Below are 22859 nucleotides of genomic sequence, written 5' to 3'. Positions count from 1 at the left end.
TCAGAATTGACCCCTCATCAGGTCTTCAAAGGCAGTAAATCACACAGGAGGAAACTGCCCATCCTCCGGTAGAGTAGCTGATGGATTTGAACTGCGTGGCTTTGGATTGGTAGTTCAGTTCCTTATACTAGGGGACCAGAACTCCTTTGTTGTTGTGTACTTCCGAGTTGGAAACAGCCCAGAGTTGACCCTCCAGTGGGTTTTCAGGAGCAGTAAATTGCATAGGAAGAAACTGCTTATCCTCCAATGGAGCAGCTGGTGGATTTGAACCATGTGCTTTTGGGATGGCAGCACAGCTCCTCAATTGTAGGCTACCAGAGCTCCCTAGGGAGCCGTAATTAGCCCCTGGAACTTACAAGGAAGAACTGGAGAATTCATTTGGGCTTGTTCTTAATGATTTACCAAAAATAGCTGTATGATGTCAAGTTCTGTGGCATGACTCTGGATCTCCTAGCCATAAGTCACAGATCTGACTACTCAATAGCCAGGCGGTAAGAGCCCCCAGAGCCATCCTTGAAGGTTTTTGACTCTACAACTGTGTATGTTTTCCAATCATGGTCTTTTGTGTATGTTTCCCAATCATGGTCTTTTGTCTACTTGGGCAGTCCTGCCAGCAACAGTGATGAAGTGTAGCCAACAGCAGTAATAATCTAGCATTGATGGCTTTCTCCTCCAAACCATATTAAATGAAAGCTATGGCCTTTGGAAACATGCTGAGGCTATCTCTTATTCTCTGGAATAAGAGATGAAGTCATCCTAGTTATGCCTTAACAAAAAATAGAATATGTTCCAATCAGGGGTGCCTTCCTCCACTCCCAGGACAAAGAGAAGATTCTTTCTTCACAAAATCTATGGTAATTTAATCCTAGAAACACCCTAATGTAAATTTCTCTTCCCCTTTCATAAGGTGTATTTGTATGCTCTGTCCAACTAAAAAACTGGGAAATTAGCTTCTTAAATATCTAAAAATTACACAGGGAGAGCATTAGAAAAATAGCAAGTCAGCCATGAAATAAGCTTGTTTTTATCTCATGTTTCAATTTAATCCTCCTTACCCCCCACCTTTAAAAAATATTATTAGCAATATGTGCCATTAAGATAGCTATTAAGGGTGAAAGGACTAATTAAAACTATAATTATCTGATAAGAATGACAAACTGTCTAACCTGTTTAAGGGCAAATTCATCTACTTGAACTGAAAAACACTGGACAGACAAAAAAGAAAGGTGAATAGTGAACTAAAATTAACCCCCTTGTTGCTGTTTCCACTACCTCATTTAAATACAGAGTCACAGTGTGTTTTTAATTTTTATTAATAAGAGTACAAATAACATATGAACTTGATGTTTAGGAAAATATATTTACTCTTTAGGGTCTGCTCATAAAGCAAATCTGTTATACACATTTTAATATCCAGTTTTAATGCTCAACACCTTAATGCTTTTTTCAGTAACTTAATTTTAGTAATTTGGTCTTATTACATCTGGTTAAAGGGACTTTTAGAAAACAGCATTTAGGAAAAAGGAAACAACCATTTAAGATTATTTTTAAAATGAACTTTACTATTTAAAATGCTTAAAAATAAACTTTAAAACAAAGCAATCTAAAAATTAGAATATTTTTGGCATAAAAATTAGCAGCTATGAACAAAATTAACATTACATAATAATTACATTTCAGCAAGACCTGAATCACAATTATATTATTTTACGCATATTGGAATGGTTTGAAAATTATTAAATACTTATGTATATCTGACTTATAAATATCTTCATTAAAGAAATTTTCTAATATAAAGTCAGCACATCTAGGGGATTCTGTTCCCAATAAATGAAAGGAACACAAATTAGAAGATGACAGGTGGAACATCCTTTAATTAGAGACCTAACCAGGAAAGTCTTATCAAACAATTATGAAATGGTACTCAATAGCATTAAGTATTTATAAGAGTTCAAAATAAAATAAAGACTCTAGCCCTCTCACTGGTATGCATGCTTGGCATCAAAAAGCAAACTATGAGCAAATACATAGCTTTAAAAAAATTCTGAAAAAGAAGGTCACTTTAGATTAAGTGCTAATATACATTTTCCTCTCTGATACACATTTTTATCAGTTTTCTTCTTGGTTGATATGTACTAATCCTTCTTAAAAAAGACCAATCATATCCAAAATAATCCAAGGTCATACCAATGCATTTCAACAGGAAGCTATCCACCCTATTCAACAAGGCAGAAGCTCTATCTTCTAAAAGACTTTTATTCAATATTGCACTAAAAACATCCCATCAATCCATTAGTTCTATACTATTGTCCTTTGGTTGTAGGGTAAGGTTTAATATTAAAGGTATGTATTAAAATTTCTAAATCATCTTACTTTGGAAACATAATTGAGTTAAAAATCTTTGCATACTGTGAAATTTCTTCTATTCCTTGTGTTTGGAATGAAATCTCACACCCAGTCACTGAGACACAAAGGTGTAGAACAACAAAGAGATGGACTGCGGATTAGTGTCTCCAAGCCATAGGGAGCCTTGATAGAGGGGAACTGTCCACAAAGACAGAACTCTGGCTGCTGAATTCACCCTAATATACTACCACAGTGGTAGGTATCTGATTTTATGAGGTTTGTAACTGGGAAATGAATAATGTTTAAGAGTATTTTTAAAGGAATATTATCCCAATGTTATCTTGTCACTTAAGAGTAGTTCTGCCTCACTAGGCAAAGGAAACCCACCCTAATCCATAAAGGATAATAATAAAAGGATAAACCCTTAAACTGTACTTCTTACACAAAACCTCTTCCTCTTGATTTCCACTTAAAACTGAGCAGGAAGGCTATTTAGCTCACTCAGGATATGACTGGGAAAATAAACCAGTACAGAATTAGGAATGAATATTACCTCTAAAGTAGTAAAACTGCCCAGAGGTAAAACTAGTTTGTACATAAAAAGATGGACTTATTTTTGTTTTCATTCAAAAGACCCTCTTCCTTCACTTCTGGCAAATTGGCCATGGAGCATGATATGGTCTACTTTTTAGAATCTGCACTGCATTTAGCAATTATAAACCATCCTTTAACAAGAACTTATTGACATTACCATGTATAAATGTTTATAATAAATACTGTATTAAAATATTTTAATATTTAAAATTGAAAATATATATAATCAAGCTAGTCATCTCAGTGCTACTTCTTCAATTTCATCTTCCACAGAATCAACCACATTTACTGTTGGCCTATTGTTTGTATGTTTTAATCTGTTTCTATTTTGATTAAAATGTCTACCTTCGGTGAGGAAAAAGTCATCATCTTCATCTTGTTCTCGGCCTCTGCCACTTTTGTCCCCAGGGAGAATATGCAGAGAGTCAAGCTCTCCTCTGCTGACAGCCAGAGAGTTGAAATCATTGCTTTTAGAGGAAATGGTGCTGCTGCCACTACCGGGACCAAACAGCTGTTCCATCAGATTAGCCTTTTTTTCTTTTCTTGTAATTAAATCTGCACTGTCTGTATTAAGTTTTTCCATAGTGTTATTGTGAAATTCCAAAAGGCCACTCTTTTGACTAAGTAAATTTGACTTTGCTGATGTTTTTGCAAATGAAGGCACATAGCTACCAAATGCAAGCTCATTTGGAGAGGCTGGGCTTTGATGATCTCTTAGATTTGGGCCCTCACCTTTTGTAGTGAAAATACTGACATCCTGGACCTCATGCCCATTAAGTGACCGTTCTAAGGGTTCAGAAAACATGTTTGTTTTGGGGCTTTTCAGTGGGGGATTTAGCTTAGATTTAAAATCAGGTAGCAATGGCAGAGGAGGATGTTTTAGGTTCTGAGAATCTTTGAGTTCTAGGCTGATTTCATTCAGTTTAGCAAGCAGCATTTCTCTTTTCAGCCTTTCTTCTTCATCTTCTTCTTTCAATTTATCAGGATCTTCAATGTACATTTCCATTTGATATCTTCCAGTTTCCAACTCTGGCTTCTCATCTCTTTTCAGTAAAAAATTATTTTCTCTTTGCTTTTTATCCAGTTCTTCTCCTTCCCATTCTGTATGAAATTAAATTTTAAAAATTGGAATTTATATTTTTAAACAGAAAAATTCAATTACTAGCTTTTATAAAACAACAGTCTATCTAATCTGGGTAAGGTAAGTATAGTGAGAATGAACACTATAAATTTCATTTCTAAATTGTGGGATGCAAAGGAAAGATATTTCTGCATACAGCATTTAATATTCACAATTAATAAAAAGTATCCTTCAGGATATGGGTGGGGAAGAGGTTGCCTAAAATTAATATGTAGTTATTGTTCTTATATACCATTGAGTTGGAACCAACTCATAGCTGACCCTGTGGAGAATTTTAAGAGACAGTAAATTGCACAAGAGAAGACTGCCTTCACTTTTTCCAATGGAGCATCTGGTGGATTAGAACTGCATTCTTTTGAGTTGGCAGTGCCACCTCAAAAGTTGAGTGCCACCTTAGAGTTGGCTCTAAGCCACCAGAGCTCCCTAATACTTGTTACTGCTTGTTAAATGCCATTGAGTCAAATACAATACATAGTGACCCTATGAACAATAGATCTGAACTCTGTGCTATCCTGCGCCCTCCTTATCATCCTCAACACTTTTGAGTCCACTGCCACAGATATAGTACTACATAGGAGATGATTGCATGGATGGACATACAAACAGATGAATGGAGAGCTGAAACAAAAACCTTTACAGTTTAAACTCCTGATGTCATACCTTGGGAATTACATAGTATCACTTATATAGAATTAACACACAAGATACATATAAAACATCTTTTTAAGAAAAAACTCTACACAAACTAAACACAGAGAACTTTCTATTTTTAAATGTAGCCTATATACATAAAAAATTGATCTCACAAAATATAAAGGTCTAAGAAGCTATTCTACATTAAAAAGAAACTATAGAGATATGACAATCAAGTCAAGATTATGTTGTCAAAGGAAAAAATGCTACAAGGGACATTGTTGTATCAACTGAAAAAATGTAAAACGGAGGGCAAATCAAACAAAAGTACTATAATCAAAGTTAAAGTTCCTAAAAGTAAAAATCATATTGGGCTTATATGACAAAATGCCTTCTTTTGGGAAAATATATATAAGGAAGTGCTTAAAGCTATGAGGCATAAGGTATATAACTTACTTTCAATGGTTTGTTGGTTGTTCTAGCCAGTTTTCTATGATTTTGAGGCGTTACACATTAAAACTATTAATATATGTAAGAACACCACAACTTTCTTAACGTGAGTAAATTCTTACTGACATTTGAGATCATTCCACACAGACTTCAGAGGAGGGGAAGTCCATTAAAAAAAGATCAAAAAGTCCTTTTCTTGTTACTCAGATATTGGTCATAATATCTAATTTACCCTCTTGTAGTTTAACATCTGAAAGTATCTCACTCTGTGTGCATTAGACAACAGTGATACAAAACCCGCTTCAAAACATATTATAATTAAAAACAGTTATATATAAAATTATATATAACATATATAATGTATGTATACATAAATTTAAGCAACAACTGCGTCATGAATTTGTTTCATTTATTCCTTAAGGGGAAAAGAGAAAGGATTTCTATTTATATAGCTACTATATAAGAGAACAAAAATGGTAATTAGAGTTTATACTCCTCCACCCTCTCAAACACTGCTGAGGGAAACATTCCTGCTGAGCTTTGTTTCTAGAATCTAAAACTGTTCATCATTCATTTCTAGAATCTAAAACTGTTCATCACACAATATCCAAAACTGTCCACCAAACCTCCAAGCTAATAAGTAACATGTTATAAGATTTGTATTACTTATTAAAACTAAAGAAAAATTATTAAAATGTATTTCTTCTTGTTGTTAGTTACAAGCTGTTTAGTTGACTATGACTCATAGTGACCTTATAAAGAACAGATCTGTCGTATCCTCACCATCTCCGGCATGCTTGAACCCAGTGGTGTAGTCACTATGTCAACCCACCTCATTGAAAGTCTTCTCTTCTGTTGATCTTCTACCCTTCCTAACATGGTGTCCCTTCCCAAGGCATACTCTCTCTGTAGAAACATGCTCAAAGTATGTGAGACAAAATGTCATCATCCTTGCTTCTAAGGAGCACTCTGGCTACACCTTCACGATACATCTCTTTGTTCTTTCAACAGTCCATAGGATAATAAGCACTGTTTTCAAACACCACAATTGAAGGGCATCAACTTTTCTTCTCTCATCCTTATTCACTGTCCAGTTCTTAGATGCATAGCTAATGGCTGAAAAGACCATACATAACGTGACCTAGGTGCACATTAGTCTTCAAACTGACATGACTGCTCCTCAGTACTTCGGAGCAATTCCTGACTGCAGACTTCCCAATGAAATGTGTTTTGATTTCTTTCTTGTGGGTGTCAACGGTGTGGACTATGGATCTAAGTATGATGAAGTTGTTGACAATTTCAATCCTTTCTCCATCTATCATGATATAGACTACCGGCCCAGTGGTGAAGATTTTGTCCTCTTGATATTAAGATGTAATCCATACTGAAGGCTGTTATCTTTGATCTTCTGTCACAAGCACTTCAAGACTTTCAGCTAGTTAGGTTGTGTCATCTGCATAATCCAGGTAATTGATGAGTCTTCCTGACCGATCCTGATTTCATGTGTAAACTAGTTTATGGTTTAGAGATAGTAATGGCAACCCAATAAAATGTGTTGTGAATTATCTCTCACATAATTTTCATCAAACTTTTGTTAATAGTCAAAGAAATGTGTTTTACTTCATCAGAATTCTACCAGATCTGAATTATCTAAAGGCAAAAAGCTTTTATTTCCTAAATCCAAATAGTAACTGATTTATAATTTTTAACTTTTTCTTTTCTTAATAAATTAATTCAAAATTTTACGGTTCTCTTAGAGAACATGGTAATGGCATTTAACTCTTTCTTAAAGAATAATGACTCCACACTTAAATTCTTTTTCTTACCATTCTCTATGGTCCTAAACTTCTGCTTTATAGGATCGAGTTCTTTTATGCATTTTTCTTCTCCTTCCAAAAGTGGATTTATATTCTCTGCTTCTTCCTGCTTCTCTCTGTCTTGGGATTCCTGAACCTATAACAACAACAATAATAAAGTATTCAAGGGGAAAAAACATCCACCATCATAGATTTATCTTTCATAATTTATTCTTTAACACTTATTCTGTAATTTTTTATTAATGAATCAGTAAGTCACAACTAATCACTTTTCAAAGATGCTTTTAAAACATGCAGAATTTCTTTCTTTAGTTAAAATTTCAAAGAGGCATTTATGACATCAGAACCTATATAATGGAAATAAAATCTACATAAAATTCTGAAGACAAGCATAAGAAGTATCCTTGCTTTGTACACATTTACAACAAAACCTGATTAATTCAAGTAATGAGACAAAGTTATAGAGCTAAGTGAGATGATGTTAAACTTTTTCTATTTTTCTATGAACTCAGATTTAATACTCTGTTTAAAATATTTTTAAATTTTAATATTATATTGGTTTACTTACAAAGTTTGTATAAATTGTGTTTCACACTATCCTTAATTCACACTGTATTCCATCTTTAACAGTGACATTAAATCATTTAAGTTTATGTGCTCGCTTCGGCAGCACATATACTAAAATTGGAACGATACAGAGAAGATTAGCATGGCCCCTGCGCAAGGATGACATGCAAATTCATGAAGCATTCCATATTTTTAAAAAAAATCATTTAAGTTTATCTAGTCTCAAAACCTCTAAATAATTATTTTTATAATATTTAATAAAAGAGCAACCAACTTTAAAATATCTTATTTATTTTTTTAAATCTCTTATTTATTATGGCTCTCTTCAAATACATGTGTGATTTTTTTAAAAATAAAAGTTAAAGAATAGAAGATATTAGCAGGAAGGCATGGACTATCCTCTAGAGTCTATTTTCCCCTTCTTCCTTTTAGTAAAAGAAACTTAACTTTCAGCAGGGCTGCCTAGATCTTAACATTTGATGTTCTTGGGGGGCCTAGTGGTAAGGAATTGGCTATCAATGCAAAGGCATGCAATTCAAATTCACCTTGGAAGAAAGATGGGTAGTCTCCTCCTCTGCAATTTACAGTTTCTGAAAACCTGCTATAGGATCAGTGAGCTATAAGTTGGCTTTGATTCAATGGCACCTAACAATGGCAACAACTAATTTCAATGGTATAGCATCAAATATGATTGCAATTACCTTGTTAAGTATTGTGCTAACCTGTAAAGCTCTTTCTTCTATATGTAAGAGGTTAAATGTAGTAAAATTCAGACAAATTATTTAAAACTGCTGCAAATAACTTTTTTGCATCAATTACGCTTCTTGTTATTAGCTTTATTAATGGGGTAAATCACAATGATCTTTTTTCTTATGCTGAGGCATCCTTACAGTCCCACTTGGTCATGAAGAAATTTTTTTAATTTTCTCCTAGTTTATTTACAAACTTTGAATACACTGTTTTCAAGAACAAGTTCTTTCAACTTTTTTTTGTGTGTGTGTGTGCTTTTGGTTTCTATTGGCCAAAATTTTGTTACAGTTTTTGCATCTATGTTCTTGAGAGATTTTGGTCTTTAGTATTCATATTTGGGTAATATATTTGCCTGGTTTTGATATTAGTGTTATGCTCACTCCCCAGAATGTCTCTGGGAGTGTTCCTTTTTTTCTATTTTTTTAAAATATTTTAAGTAGAATTGGTGACAAATCTTTGTTGAATGTTTGGTAGAGTTCAGCTGTGACACTATCTGGTCCAGGACTTTTTTTTGTGGGGGAATCTTTTTATAACCTGCTCAGTTTCTTCTTTTATGATCCATATGTTCAATTGTTCTACATCTGCCCTTCAGATCTTGTTCATAGTTAAGTGCCATCAAGTCATAGATGCCTCAACCCTATGAACAAGCTCTGAAGGCTTGTATAACTTTCATCGCTTCTCTAAGTCCATAGAGTTTCAGGAGGCAAGCTATTTAGTAAGTGGATGCCACTCCTACTTCCAAGCTTGTTTTAATCAGAGAGTGCCACCAAATACTGTCCACCATGGGTAACCATCATCACCATTATTATTTGACACATCAGTGTCACAGTGCTTAGCATCACAGCAACCGCAAGTTACCTCTATACAGCAAATGGACAGATGTCCACTTAGAAGAATGTTTGACCAAAAACATTTAAAACAAGGCCTGAGGACCACAGGTTAAAACCACTCACCTTTGGCTGGGTAGCATAACTTTCTATCCATGAGGCCCACAGAGCTCTCTCTATGTTGTTGTAGCTGTTAAGTGCCGTTAAGTCGTAGATGACTCATAGTGACCCTTGGTGATCAACATAATTCTCATGCATTAATCACCACTGGACCTTGCCCATCATTACCCTCTCTTTTTGCTCAGATCCTTCCCATTTGCTTCTCTCCCTCCATTCACCCACCAAAATGTGCAACCCTATGGTTTCACCCCTACCCATTCTCAACCCTCTGTTCCCACTCTTTCCCCTCTTGGGTTTCCATACATGTCTTATTGGTTATCCTTCTATTTTTACAATAATGATCTTACGCAGTATTTTCCCTTATGAGACTGAGTTAGTTCCCTCAGCATAAGGCTCTCCAGTCTATTCCAAGTTGCGCAGTTATTTTCAAAATCGTTGCTCCTGAGTGCTGTACAGCATTCCATTGTGTGAATGTACCACAGTTTCTCAATCCATTCAGTTGTGGTTGGACATATGATCTGTTTCCATGTTGAGGGTCTTTTGCTCTTTTGCTGGCTCTCCATCTTTTCAAGCATGATGTCCCTTTCCAGTGAAGCACCCTGATAATAAGTAGCCACATTTGAAAGTCCTGTTGAGGCTCCTATAAACGATGCATGTCCTAACAGCTATACATCACACATGTCAGAACAGATTGACAATATGGCACAACAATGGTGCAAATGTTTGTGGAGATAGTGAGGATGGTACAAGACTGGTCATCAGGCAGTGGAGCAAATTTGATGGCACTTAACAACCACCAGAGGTTTCAGTAACTATTTTGAGTTCTTTGGATCCAGGAAAGAAGTAAGCTGATTTCCAGCCTTTGAATTCACCACCTAGAGTTGGCATATATGCAAATGAAAAGTCAAACTCGCTGCTGCCAAGGTAATTCCAACTCACAGCCATGCTCCATCAGGTCTCCAAGGCTGTAAATCTATGAGACAAGAGTGCCCACCTTTCTTCCACACAGTGGCTGGGTGGATTTGAGCCTCCAAACCTCTGGCTAACAGTCCAGGCACTAGGGGTCCTTGGCTATACCCAGACACTTCTAAATGCAATGTGGTGAGGTCTGTAGTGGTAAAATGATGTGACAGTCTACATAAAATGTCATTTTCTAAGTGCAAGGGAAAGATTTCCTCTAAGTTTTCAATTTTATCAGAGTATATTGTTGTTGTTGTTGTTGTTGTTATGTGCTGTTGAGTTGCCTGCGACCTATGTACAACAGCTCTAAAGCCTGTCCTGTCCTAAGTCAATCTCACTGATTCTGACACACCTACCCTCATTGTCCTAGGTACTGTATCAGTCCATCTCATCCAGGGTCTTTATCTGCTCTACTGTCCTTCCACCCTTCCGAGCATGATGTCCTTCTCCAAGGATCAATCCCTCCTGGTCATGTGGCCAAAGTACATAAGATGGAGCTTCAAAATCCTTGCCTCCAAGGAGAAACTTAGTTTCACCCTCTTAAAGACCAACCTATTTGTTTTCTTTGAGGTCCATGGTATGTTCAAGACTCTTTCCCAACACCACAACTCAAAGGCATCAATTCTTCTTTTGTCATCCTTAAGTCATTGTTGTGCTCTCTGATGCATAGCAAGTAACTTCGAAGACAATGGACTGGACCAGGCACACCTTAGTCTCTCGTCTGACATCATTGCTTTTCAGTAGTCTGGATGGGCCTTGACAGCAGATTTACCTAATGTAACTCATCTTTTTTTTTCTATAATTATATTTTATTAATTTTCATAAACATTTACAGAGATTTTGGGTTTCCATTCATTCATTGTTGCACTATTCTCTCTACCCTCCTCCCAGTTTGTTCTTGTCCAAATGCCACAGTGCTTGTCAAAGCCAGTTCTGATTAATCTTCTTTGTCAGTGTGTCCTTTGCCATTCCCTATCACTCCTCCCTGAGAGAGACTTCACCCTGAGTCATAAGGAAAAGGGGATGGCGTATTCTCTTAGCTACTTCCTGCTGAAAACTCATCTTTTGATTTCTTGATTGTTGGTGTCAAGAACGTTGATTGTGGAGCTGAGAAAGCTGTAACTGTTAACAACTTCAATCTCGTCTCCATCTGTCATGATGCTCCCAATTGGCCCAGTGGTGAGAATCTTTCTCTTCTTGATGTTGAACTTCAATTCATATTGAAGACCATAGTCCTTGACCTTCTGCAGCAAACACTTCAGGTCCTCCTCATTTTCCACAAACAAGGTTGTGTTATTTGTATAGCTGGAGAAGAGTATTGAGAATACCATGGACTGCTAGGAAAACAAATAGATTTGTCCTGGAGAGGGTTAAACCAGGTGGCTCCTTGGAGGCAAGGATTCTGAGGCTCCGTCTAACTTACTTTGGACATATAGTGAGGAGAGACCGGTCCTTAGAGAGGGACATCATGCTTGGGAGGGTGGAGGGACGGCGCAGGAGAGGAAGGCCCTCTATGAGGTGGATTGATTCAGTGACTGGGATAATTGGGATGGGAGTGTCAGAGACAGTGCGATTGGTACAGGACAGAGCGGAGTTTAGGGCTGTTGTACATAGGGTCGCTATGAGTCGCAGGCGACTCGACGGTACATAACAACAACAACAACAACAGGTTGATGATGAGTCTTCCTCCAATCCTGACGCCACATTCCTCTTCATAAAGCCCAGCCTCCTAAATGATCTGTTCTGCATAAAGATTGAAATAGTATGGAAACAGGATACATCCCTGACACACTCCCTTCCTAATTTTGAAACATACAGTGTTTCCCTGTTCTGTTCTTCTGTTCTGTACAATCACAGTATAGCTTTCAATAATATTACCATATTACAGATTTAATTTCCTCTGGTTCTGTTTCGGTGTCACCTCTATCAATCCTTAATCAAGCTATGTCTTCTTTCTTTATTTTGTTAAGCTTGCCAAAGGTTTGTCAGTTTTATTGACCCTTAAAAAAAAAATCTACTCCTGGGTTTGTTAATGATTTCAATTGTTTTACTGTTTTCTATCTCACTGATTTCAGCTCTTGTCCTTATAATTTCTTTTCTTCTAGAGGCTATTGGGTTAGATGATTAATCTTTTTCTATTTGATGAAGATGTTGAATTAAATCATTAATTTTGCTTCTTTCCTCATTTTTTATGTGTTTGTCTATTTCTATGAATTGTCTGCTGAAAACCGTCTTAGCTGTATCCCAGAGGTTTTGGTATGTTGTATTTTCATTATCATTTGTTTCTAAGAACTTTTTTATTTCATACTTTATTTCTTCTATAACACAATCGTGTTTAAGAAGTGTATTATTTAGCTTCCACATTGGTGGTTTTAAAATCTTTATCCTCTTAATTTCTAGTCCTATTACATTGTGGTCTGAGAAGATATTTTGTATTATTTCAATATTTTTTAATTTGTTGAAGCTTGCTTTGTGCCCTAATATGTAATTAATTCCAGAAAATGTGACATGTGCACTAGAAGAAAGTGAATTGAGTTTTAGTTGGGTGCAGTACTTGGAATACATTCACAAGGCTGAGTTGGCTGACTGCATCTTTATTACATTTCTTTTGAGTTGATCTATCCTTTGGTTAGAGTAGTGTGTTAAAGTTTCCCACCACTGTTGTGGTGCTGTTTCTTTCCTCAATTTTCTTAAGTTATTTTATGTATTTTGCGAGTCTATCATTTGGTGCATAGATGTTGACCCAATGTTCTGTCTTCTTGATCTACTATGCCTTTAATCATTATATAGTGTCCCTCCTTATCTATTATGGTAGTTTTCTCTCTGAAGTCTATTTTATCAGAGATTAGCATTGCCACTCCTGCTTTTTTTGTGGATGCCATTTGCTTGGAATATTTTTTCCCAGCCTTTGATTTTGAGTCTATCTTTTTCTTCATTTCTTTGATGTGTCTCCTATAGACACCGTATTGCTCTTTTATCCATCCTGCTACTCTTTATCTCTTGATTAATGCATTCAGTCCCTTCACATTAGGTATGATTATTGACAGGCCAGGTTTTATCTTTGCCATTTTGCTATGTTTCCTTTTTGTTCTTTCTTGTTATTATGGTACATCTACTTTCCTTTGGTGTCTCTGTGTGAAGGATTTCCCTTAAAAGTTCCTGTAGAATTGGTCTTGTTTTCACAAATTCCTTCTTTCTTTTCTGCAAAGGATGTGATTTCTCCTTCATATTTGAGGGAGAGTTTTGCTGGGTACAGGATCCTTGGCTGGCAACTGTTTTCTTTCAACCTCTGTATATGCCATCCCATGTCTTCTTGGTTGCATGGTTTCTGCTGAAAAATCAGTACTTAACCTAATTGTTTTCCTTCATAGGTGGACTGTTTTTCTCATGCTGCTTTCAGTATTTTATCCTTATCTTTTATTTTAGAGGATGTGTCTTGATGTTTTTCTTTTTAAATCTAGTCTAGTTGAGCTTCCTGAATGTTGATTTCCTCGTTTCTCATAATACCTGGGAAGGTTTTTTTCTAGAACCTCTTTCTCAGTTTTCTCAGTGATTTCCATGTCCCTCTCATATTCTGGAATTTTAATCATATGTATATTATTCCTTTTAACATCATCACACATAACTCTTATGTTTTCTTCATTTTCTTTATGTCTCATCTCTGATTTTTCTTCTAGTAAGTTTCCACTGAAGTTCTTGTTTTCCAGCTCACTGACTCTCTGCTACATCTCTTCTGTTATATTTTTTGTCCTTCCAACATGTTGGACACTTCTGTCATTTCGGTTTTAATATTCTGGATTGCATTTTCATGCACTTCTGTTATTTTCAGTACTGCACTGGCTGTACCCTATCTTGTAATGATTTTTTTAAGTTCTTGTACCTCTCTATCTATAGTTTCAGTTCTTTCTTCCATCTTTTGCATTTTCTTCCTTAGAAAGTTTCTCCATCAATATATTTTTTCTGGCTCTGAATCTCTGGAGTATTTGCTCTCTTAGTGGCTTCCACTGTTTCTTCTGTCATTTGCACCTTCTTCTGTAGCTGTTCAAATAATTCCTCATTAATTATTTCTTTTGGTTCTTTATCTCTAGGTTATTCCATTTATTTGTGGCTTCCATTGTTTCTTCCATAATTTGTACTTTAATTTGTAGCTGTTCAGATGTCTGCATATCAATATATATCATCTGCCTTTTTTATGCTGGGATATTCATTAGGTCTGCATTATTCTCTGCTCTTTTTGGAGAAGGCTTAATTTGTTTTTTCACAGTGTTTGAAGCTGACTGCTATTTTCTTGAGATTTTGTGAACTGGCAAATACAACCAGAAATGCACAAGCTGGAGAGGATAAAATTAATGAATGGGATTTTCTAAAGATTAAATATCTTTTGTCATTAAAAACTTTTTCAGGTAGGGAGGAAAGAAAATCTTCCAAATGGGAACAAATATTTAGCAATACCATCTCAGACAAGGGTCTCATAACAAAAGTTTATACAATAATTTTGGGCCTTCAAGAGAAAAAGACTGATAACCTAATTACAAAATGGGCAAAAGACATGAAGAGACTTTTCACAGAAGAAGACATTCAGATGGCTAACAGACACGTGAAGAAAGGCTCAAAATCACTGGCAACAAGAGAGATGCAAATCAAAACCACAATGATCTCACTCCAGTAGTAGTGGCAAAGTTTAGCAGGGCAACTCTCATATGCTGTTGATGGGAATGTAAAATAGTACAACCACTCAGGAAAACAGTTTGGTGTGTCCTCAAAAAGTTGAACATAGAAACTCTGTATAACCCAGCTATTCCACTACTTGGAATATACCCCAAGGAAATTATAACTAAGACACAATGGAAATTTGTATGCCAATGTTCATAGCAACAACCCAAATGTCCAACCACAACTGAATGGATTGAGAAATTGTGGGACATAGCACTCAAGAGCAATGATTTTGAAAAATACTACTACATAACTTGGGAGAGACTAGAGAGCATTATGCTGAGGGAACTAATTCAGCCTCATAAGGACAAATACTGCATACGACCATTATTATAAAAATGGAAAGAGAACTAGTAAAACATGCATAGGAGCTCAAGGAGGGAAGGGGTGGGAGCAGAGGAGTAAGGATACGTAGGTGCAACATCACAGGGTTTCACAGTCTGGTGGGTGGAGGAAGGAGGGATGGAAATGGGAAGGATCTGGGTGAAAAAACCAGGTAATGATGGGCAAGGTCCAATGGTGATTCATTTTATAAAACATAATGCATGTGAATGATTGTATGAAATATAACATGAATGAAGAATAGTGTGAAATACAGTGTATACAAACTTTGTAAGCAAATCAATACAAAGAAAAAGAAAAAAACAAACTACTGAAATTTATTATGAAACATAAAAGCAGTGGTGGGTTCTCATGACTATCTTGACATAAAGAGACAAATTCTTCTCTCCTACCCCAGAGAGAATTGTGCTAACCCAAAAGTTGTGTCTATGGCAGTTCAAATCCACCAGTAACCCGTCAGAAGAAAGATGAGCAATATTCTCCCATGCAATTTACATCTTTGGAAAACCAATATAGCATCAGCTATGAGTCTGTACCAACACAACTACAGTGAGTTAATGAGTGATACTTCCAACCCAAAAGGTACAATCTACATTTTTGAGATACCTGAAAGTTGCCTAAAAGAATCAATCAAAATGAATTTTGCAAAAGACAAAGATGTTCTCATTCTCTTAAAAAATGTTACTTGCAGATTCACATGCATGCCTCACTATCTTCATTGCTGAGTTTTACAATGCTTTCCTTCTTAGAAATCAATTAAAATATAGAATTTTGTACCTAAATTTAGTAGTTAAACTCACCAAAGTAGGACGCTCAGGTTCTTCCCATGGGTTTTCATAACACATAACTGATTGTGGTATTACAGAAAATTCTTCCAGCTCAAAGTCTTCACTGGTTTGCACTCCTTTTGTACACTGGTCTGTAATGTCACTCTGGCATGCAGCTACCATGAAAATAAGAGCATTTTCTAATCACAATGAATAATGCAAAGATATATGGAAATGAAATAGTATATATTCACCATCTAAAGACTTAGTATACTATTTTGTTTATAAGAATTACAGATTTTGAAGACAATTCTGTCTAGAATTTCTTATATGCCAAAATTTATATTTTAAAATTCTCGCAAATCACAGAAGAGAGAATTTATATTTTTTTTCAAAAACAAAGTAAAGCTATGCATTATAATCAAAGTATTTGAGTGAAATTAACTATCCGGTATTGGCTGTAAAATATTCTAAAAGTAGAATAAATAAAACTGGAAAATTGTGTAGCTGTTAAAGTTAAATGATGGATATATTAAGATTCTTCATACCATTCATTTTACTTTAGAATATATTTAAAAATTTTAAAATAAATTTATAGTAAGGAAATGTAAAAAAATATGTAAGGTACTAACTTTAATCACCTTCTCTCTAGGGAATAAAACTAAGACGACAGAATTTATGATATTAATTATAAGGAAATTTTAATTATAAAATATACACTTAATTTAAATTCAAGTCAATGAGGCTCTTTTCCTCCTACCTCATAATTAATTCTTTTTACTACTAATAAATAGTTACAACACCATTTTTAAAACAATAATAGCTACTATATATACCATTTTTCTTAAGTGTACATTCTTTCTTTGGAGAGATCTTTGGGAGGCGATTAGAATATATGTTTTTTATATCCAGCTCCTTCTCCTTTTCCTGAAATAAACCCAATACAATTAATTATCAAAGATACAGATCCACAATTGAAAATAAAACAAAAATCCTTACTATATCAACTGTATTTTCCTTAACAAATTAAAATATACCTAGTTTAACTTCCCTTCAGAATTACTAAGGTAGAGATGCTTCTAGTACACTTAGTTTGAGGAGATATACATACATTTTTAAATTTTAAAATTCCAATATGCCCTTTCAGTAAAGAGAATGAGAGTAAATTAGGCAAATATTTATTTTCTATTTATTCCTACTTGATAGATAGATAGATCTAACAATAACTCGACTTGTTTCAAGGTTTATCCATAGAGACAAAGAATTTGGTTAGTATCTCTCACATCGAGGTTCTGAACAACTGATTGGCTAAAAATTAAAACCATTCCTTTTAAACATAGATTTTCGTAGTTTTTTATCATAACTCTCTGAGAATTAAACATTTAATTTTGCACATAATTTTAACCCATCAATAACCTTTTCATAGAATTAAGGACACATGCTTATAATGGGGTATTATACATCACTGAAAAAGGCTCAAATGTTTGTGAAAATTGTACAACATGTACTAATCTAGAACAAATTATGCTGACATAAGTCATCACAATAAGACAATTACTGTGTAAGATTATTATGATCTAAAGCTAAGAAAAGAAAAGGTTTTCACACAGCCAGAGTCATTCTGAGGGAGTTAACAGATGAGATGGGTAGGAGAGGTGAGCAAAAATGAATAAATTAGTTGGGTAAATGAGCTGATTTGATACTATAATTAGTTAATTATATTAATTAATGATAATTAAAATCAAATGCCTCTCTAAACATTGAAAATTTAGGGTATTATTTGAAACCTTAAAAATAATGGGATTAGGGGAGCTCTGGTGGCCTAGTGGCAAGGAGCTGCAACCACAATTCCAGAGCACATGGTTCGAATCCACCAGATGCTCTGCCAGGGAAGGAAGGACAATCTCCTCCTGTACCAGTCAGATCTGATTTGACAGTACACTCACACACACACAAAATAATAAAATTTAAAAAAAAATTTTTAAAAATGGGGTTAGTAAAATAAACATGAGACACAATGGAAATTTGGGTTTTTTGTTTTTTATTTTAATTTTTTTATTATTAATTTAAATTAATACAATGGAAATGTGTATACCAGTGTTACAGCAGTATTATTAACAATAGCAAGAAGATGGAAACAGCCCAAATACTCATCTACAAATGAATGGATTGAGAAATTATGGTATATTCACACAATGGAATACTATGCTGCATAAGGAGTAATAATTTTGTAAAATATAACATGGGATAATCTAGAGAACATTATGCTATGTGAACTCAGTCTCATAAGGACCTATACTGCTAAAGAGCATTACTGTAAAAATAGAAGAATAACTAGTAAGATGTGGATAAAAGTCCAAAAGAGGAAGTGGAGGGGGACAGGGATAGTGACTATGGGGAGGGAAGAAAATGAGTAAGATAGAGTTTGGTGGCAGAAAGAGAGTGGGGTGGAAGAAATGAGGAAAGATCCAATGCGGACCTGAAAAGCTGGAGTAAGAGTAGTCATAGATCAACAGTGATCAATTTTATACATACAATGTACGTGAGTGTTTGAAACACAACATGAATAAAGGAATATGTGTAACATAATGTAAATGAATGATACACAATATATATTCATTTTTCATGCAAGCCAATATAAAAAGACAAATAAAGTGGAGAAGAAAAAAAATCATGGGATTATTTCTGAAGAAACACTAGGTTATTCAAATATGTAACAGAAAAAGTCCAGTTGTCATAGTTTTCATCTATGATCTAACAGTGTATTTCAGTCACAACATTCCTAGTAATGTATTAAGCATGTAATTTTTGGTATGTGTTATAGAGGTTATACATCCTTTCCTCTTAAGTGCCAAAGAATTTTGTTAATTATGTTATACTAATTAAAAACCATGAATTGTCAATGGTTATTGTTTTAAAACATGGACTTTTAATCTAATATTACAGGGAAAATGATGCAATTTAAAGAGCTCACCTTTAACTTCTGACACAGTCGTTGCAGCTCCTTCTGAAGAGCTTTATTTTCATCATGAGCCTCCGATGACCTTTTCCTTTCAGCAAGCAGCTGCCTCTGGAAACTGTTAGTACTCAGCTCAAGGTTTTTTGACAGCTCCTACGAATACAAAATACTTTTCTTAAAGTAGCAATGAAAGAAAAAATCCACCAGCTAAACATTGTGCACCATCACAATGTTTTCATTGGGACACAAGACACACAAATCAAGCTAGTCTCAAGTGTTTGGAAATAGATTTACCAATAATTTACTAAATTACTTTTAACTTACTGTTACTATAATAATTTACTAAGTAACATTTTCACCCCTTGTTTTTCACAGTGATTTGTGAATAAATTCTCAAGCATTTGTCTGAAACATCATTTAAGCTGAGAGAAAAAGAACAAAAGATGTGATACAGGCTTTTGAAAAAGCACTATGTGGGCAAATAATTAAGTATTATTTTTAGAGGCAACTAAAATTATACTGTGGTACACATCTCTTTGACTTTAAGTTGTGGTGATAAAGAAGTATGTGGACTATCCCATGAACTGCCAAAAAACCAAGTATGTCTTGGAAAAAGCACAGCCAGGTCCTTGGAGACAAAGATGATGAAGCTTTGTCTCACTTGTCTGGACATGTCACTATGAGAGGCTGGCACTATGATGGATTGTAGAAGAGATAAAGTTGTTAACAGTTTCAGCTTGCTCAGCTCCACAATCAACACTATTGGCACCAGTAGTCAGGAAATCAAAAGGCAGATTGCACTGGGTAAATCTGCTGTCAGAGACCTCTCTAGAGTACTGAGAAACAATGATGTCAATCTAGATAGAGACTACTGTGTGCCTGATCCAAGTCATGGTCTCAGCAATTACTTGCTATGCATCAGAGAGCTGGACAATGGCTAAAGATGACTGAAGAAGAAGAATTGATGCCTTTGAGTTATAGTGCTGGAGAAGAGTCTTGAACATACCATGGCCTCCAAGAAAACAAACAGGTCTGTTTTGGAGAGGGTGAAACCAAGTTTCTCCTTAGATGCTAGGAGTTAGAAGCTCCGTCTCACATACTGTGGGCATGTGGCCAGTAGGGACTGATCCTTGGAGAAGAACAACATGCTCGGAAGGGTAGACAGCACAAGGGAAGACAACTCCGGATGAGATGGATTTATACAGTAGCTAGAGCAATGTGGGTAGATGTGTTAGAATCAGTGAGACTGGTTCAGGACAGGGCAGGCTTCAGAGCTGTTGTACATAGGGTTGCTATGTGTCATAGGGGACTCGACAGCACCTAACAGCAAAGTTCCTTAGAAAGGGACATCTTGCATGGAAAAGTGGAGGGTCAGTGAAGGAGAAAAAGACCCTCAACAACATGGACTTGCTGAGGCAATGGACTCAAATCTCCAGAGGATGCCAAGGATGGCAAGAATAGGACAGAGTTCAGATTTGTTGTTCAGAGGGTCACTATGAGTTGTACTTTACTCAACATGACTTAACAATAGCACACATCTCTAAAGCATTTTTAGGCTAAACAGTAGTAATTTTCAAGATCTTTAAAAAAATCCTATTAGGTTTATAAAAAACTAAAGTTTAAATGTTTTATTTAAAAATAGCATTGGCTGTCAAGGATACTAGTCCTAATTTCCAGATTGTTTTAAAAAATGCTTTTTTCATACATAAGGAAATTATTTTAAAAGTAGTAAGTGTTCATTTTAAAATCTTGTAAATGTATAAATAAAGACAAAATAGAAAATAAAAAAAACAATTACTTGGAAAATAATTCTTCGTTTGCAAAAAATTATTTTATTTATATTTATTTGTTTATTAGCAGAGTTAACTTTCATGTACTTATTGACCATCCATATTATTTGAACTACTTTTTAATGGTATTTTTCTTTTTTTTTCTATAATTATATTTTATTAATTTTCATAAACATTTACAGAGATTTTGGGTTTCCATTCATTCATTGTTGCACTGGTATTTTTCATTTTATATGTGTTAATTCTTCTTAATTCCTATCTGTGTATTCTATGTGCATTCACACTCACAGAGGATATAAACTCATTTTTATATCTACTGGAGGCCTGGTGGAATAGTTGTTAAAACATATGGTTTCTAACCAAAAGGTTAGTGGTTCTAATCTATCAGTCAGTCCTTGGGAGAAAAATGAGCCAGCAGATATGGAAGTCAGTTTCCACAAATATTTATAGCTTTGGAGACCCTGTGAGTCAGTTCTACTCTATTCTATAGGGTCATTACTGACTTGGTAGCATATTTTTGGGGGCAGAGTCATATATATTACCAATATATCTTCTTCACATACATATACTTTTGTCACTTGTGTAAAGGGGTAAGGAAGTTTGGCTAAAGGATTCTTAATACACAATGCTATACAACAAATTTTTTAAAATGACAATGTAAAAAGTAAAACATCACTTACAAGATTAACATATGAGAAAAAGAAATTATACAGTATTAGCAGTCGTGTTCATACACTACCACGTAAAAGAACAATCTATTTGTATTTGTTTAGAAAGCAATTTGATGGTCTACATCAGAGACTATAAAAAGAAGTGTTTATGGTCTGATATTCAACCCCTATAGTTATAGATCAATGAGGAGTAAAACGGTCATTCCTGGAAGGAATTTCCTTTTTACAAGCAGCAGAAACAGTCTATGGGTTTTTTCTCCAACAAATTATCCTGAAAATATATTTCCTTTTTCCACTTTGGGCTTATAATTTTCTTCCTAATTAATGAGAAAATGCTGTACTTTCAGGAGTCATTTCTATAGTTCATTACTAGGGAAGCTTTTCTGATGGTGTTGAGCAAATGAAGAGAATAATTAATGGGAACTGTTATCAATAAATACATCCACCATAGCATTCTCTCAAGAAAGCATGGCTATTAAACTAAGAGGAGGACAAAAACTAAGGGAGGGGGGAACATCAAACTTAAATTGGCATCATGTCAGGCTGAGCCAATGTTTCCCACAAAATCTCATGAAAAAGATTTGATAAAAATTAATTATTAGATAACAACATTTATATAAAAAAAGAATACAGTCCAAAGACATACTGGCATATTCATGTGACCAAAAAAAAAGTGAGAAGTCTAATTAAGAATGGAAACCATGGAAAATTATCATAGTATGACATAAATTTGATCTCCAAGTCTTAGAAAGAGGTTTCCAGCAATAACAGAGAACTGATGGTACATCTAGATAAAGCCAGGTAAGCACTGAAGGGATCTAACTTCCAGGTAGGATGGGCCAGAAACAGAAACTTCATACGCTGTTTCTCCCGAGCAGTAGACCGAAGAAAAAAGTGACCTCTGAAAAATGAAAGTCCTATGTAATATTCAAGAATGGGGTTTGATCTATACTATAATAGACGAAGTGCTAGTCAATAAGCCTTTTATTCTAAGGACTACGTTCCCTCTGTAACTTGATTTGTGCCACTATTAAAACCTCTACTTAGAATATTATTGCTTTTAATTTTTGACTCATGTACTTTTAACTTGTTAAATTTGTGTCTTCTAGGCTGCAACAGTTCCATGATGCATCTTCAAGGATATGAACATGTATGGCTAAGCACAACCGATAACAGTGCATCTAAATTCCAAAATCAATCTCCACAATAGTCTACATGTTTCCTATTGCCAAAGGGGCCCTTCAGAGTAGTAAGAGAAGATCTTCACCCTGAAACCTACAGTATCCCTTTTCAGCAGGAAGTAGCAAAGAGAATACGCTGTCCCCTTTTCCTTATGAATCAGGGTGGAATCTCTCTCAGGGAGGAGTGATAGGGAATGGCAAAGGACACAATGACAAAGGAGATTAATCAGA

The 22859-nt window shown here is 35.1% G+C and overlaps 1 protein-coding gene across 1 annotated transcript in view; it reads right to left on the bottom strand.

Annotated features, from left to right (window-relative positions):
- Positions 1 to 3175: 3175 nt before the first annotated feature.
- Positions 3176 to 22859, bottom strand: part of LCA5 (Leber congenital amaurosis 5) — a 61163-nt gene continuing 41479 nt past the window's right edge. The window contains exons 3-7 of the mRNA XM_006898433.1: positions 19002 to 19139; positions 16864 to 16954; positions 16061 to 16203; positions 6991 to 7117; positions 3176 to 4041 (exon numbers count right to left, since the gene is read on the bottom strand). Coding sequence (XP_006898495.1) covers positions 3176 to 4041; positions 6991 to 7117; positions 16061 to 16203; positions 16864 to 16954; positions 19002 to 19139 — 1365 coding nt within the window. The remainder of the gene's footprint in view (positions 4042 to 6990; positions 7118 to 16060; positions 16204 to 16863; positions 16955 to 19001; positions 19140 to 22859) is intronic.

The sequence above is a fragment of the Elephantulus edwardii genome, unplaced genomic scaffold (genome assembly GCF_000299155.1).
Source record: "Elephantulus edwardii isolate Elephantulus edwardi_28Jun2011 unplaced genomic scaffold, EleEdw1.0 scaffold00229, whole genome shotgun sequence".
In the NCBI taxonomy this organism is placed as follows: Eukaryota; Metazoa; Chordata; class Mammalia; order Macroscelidea; family Macroscelididae; genus Elephantulus; species Elephantulus edwardii.
Note: the sequence above shows the minus strand (reverse complement) of the source record. Positions and strands in the feature narration are given on the sequence as shown.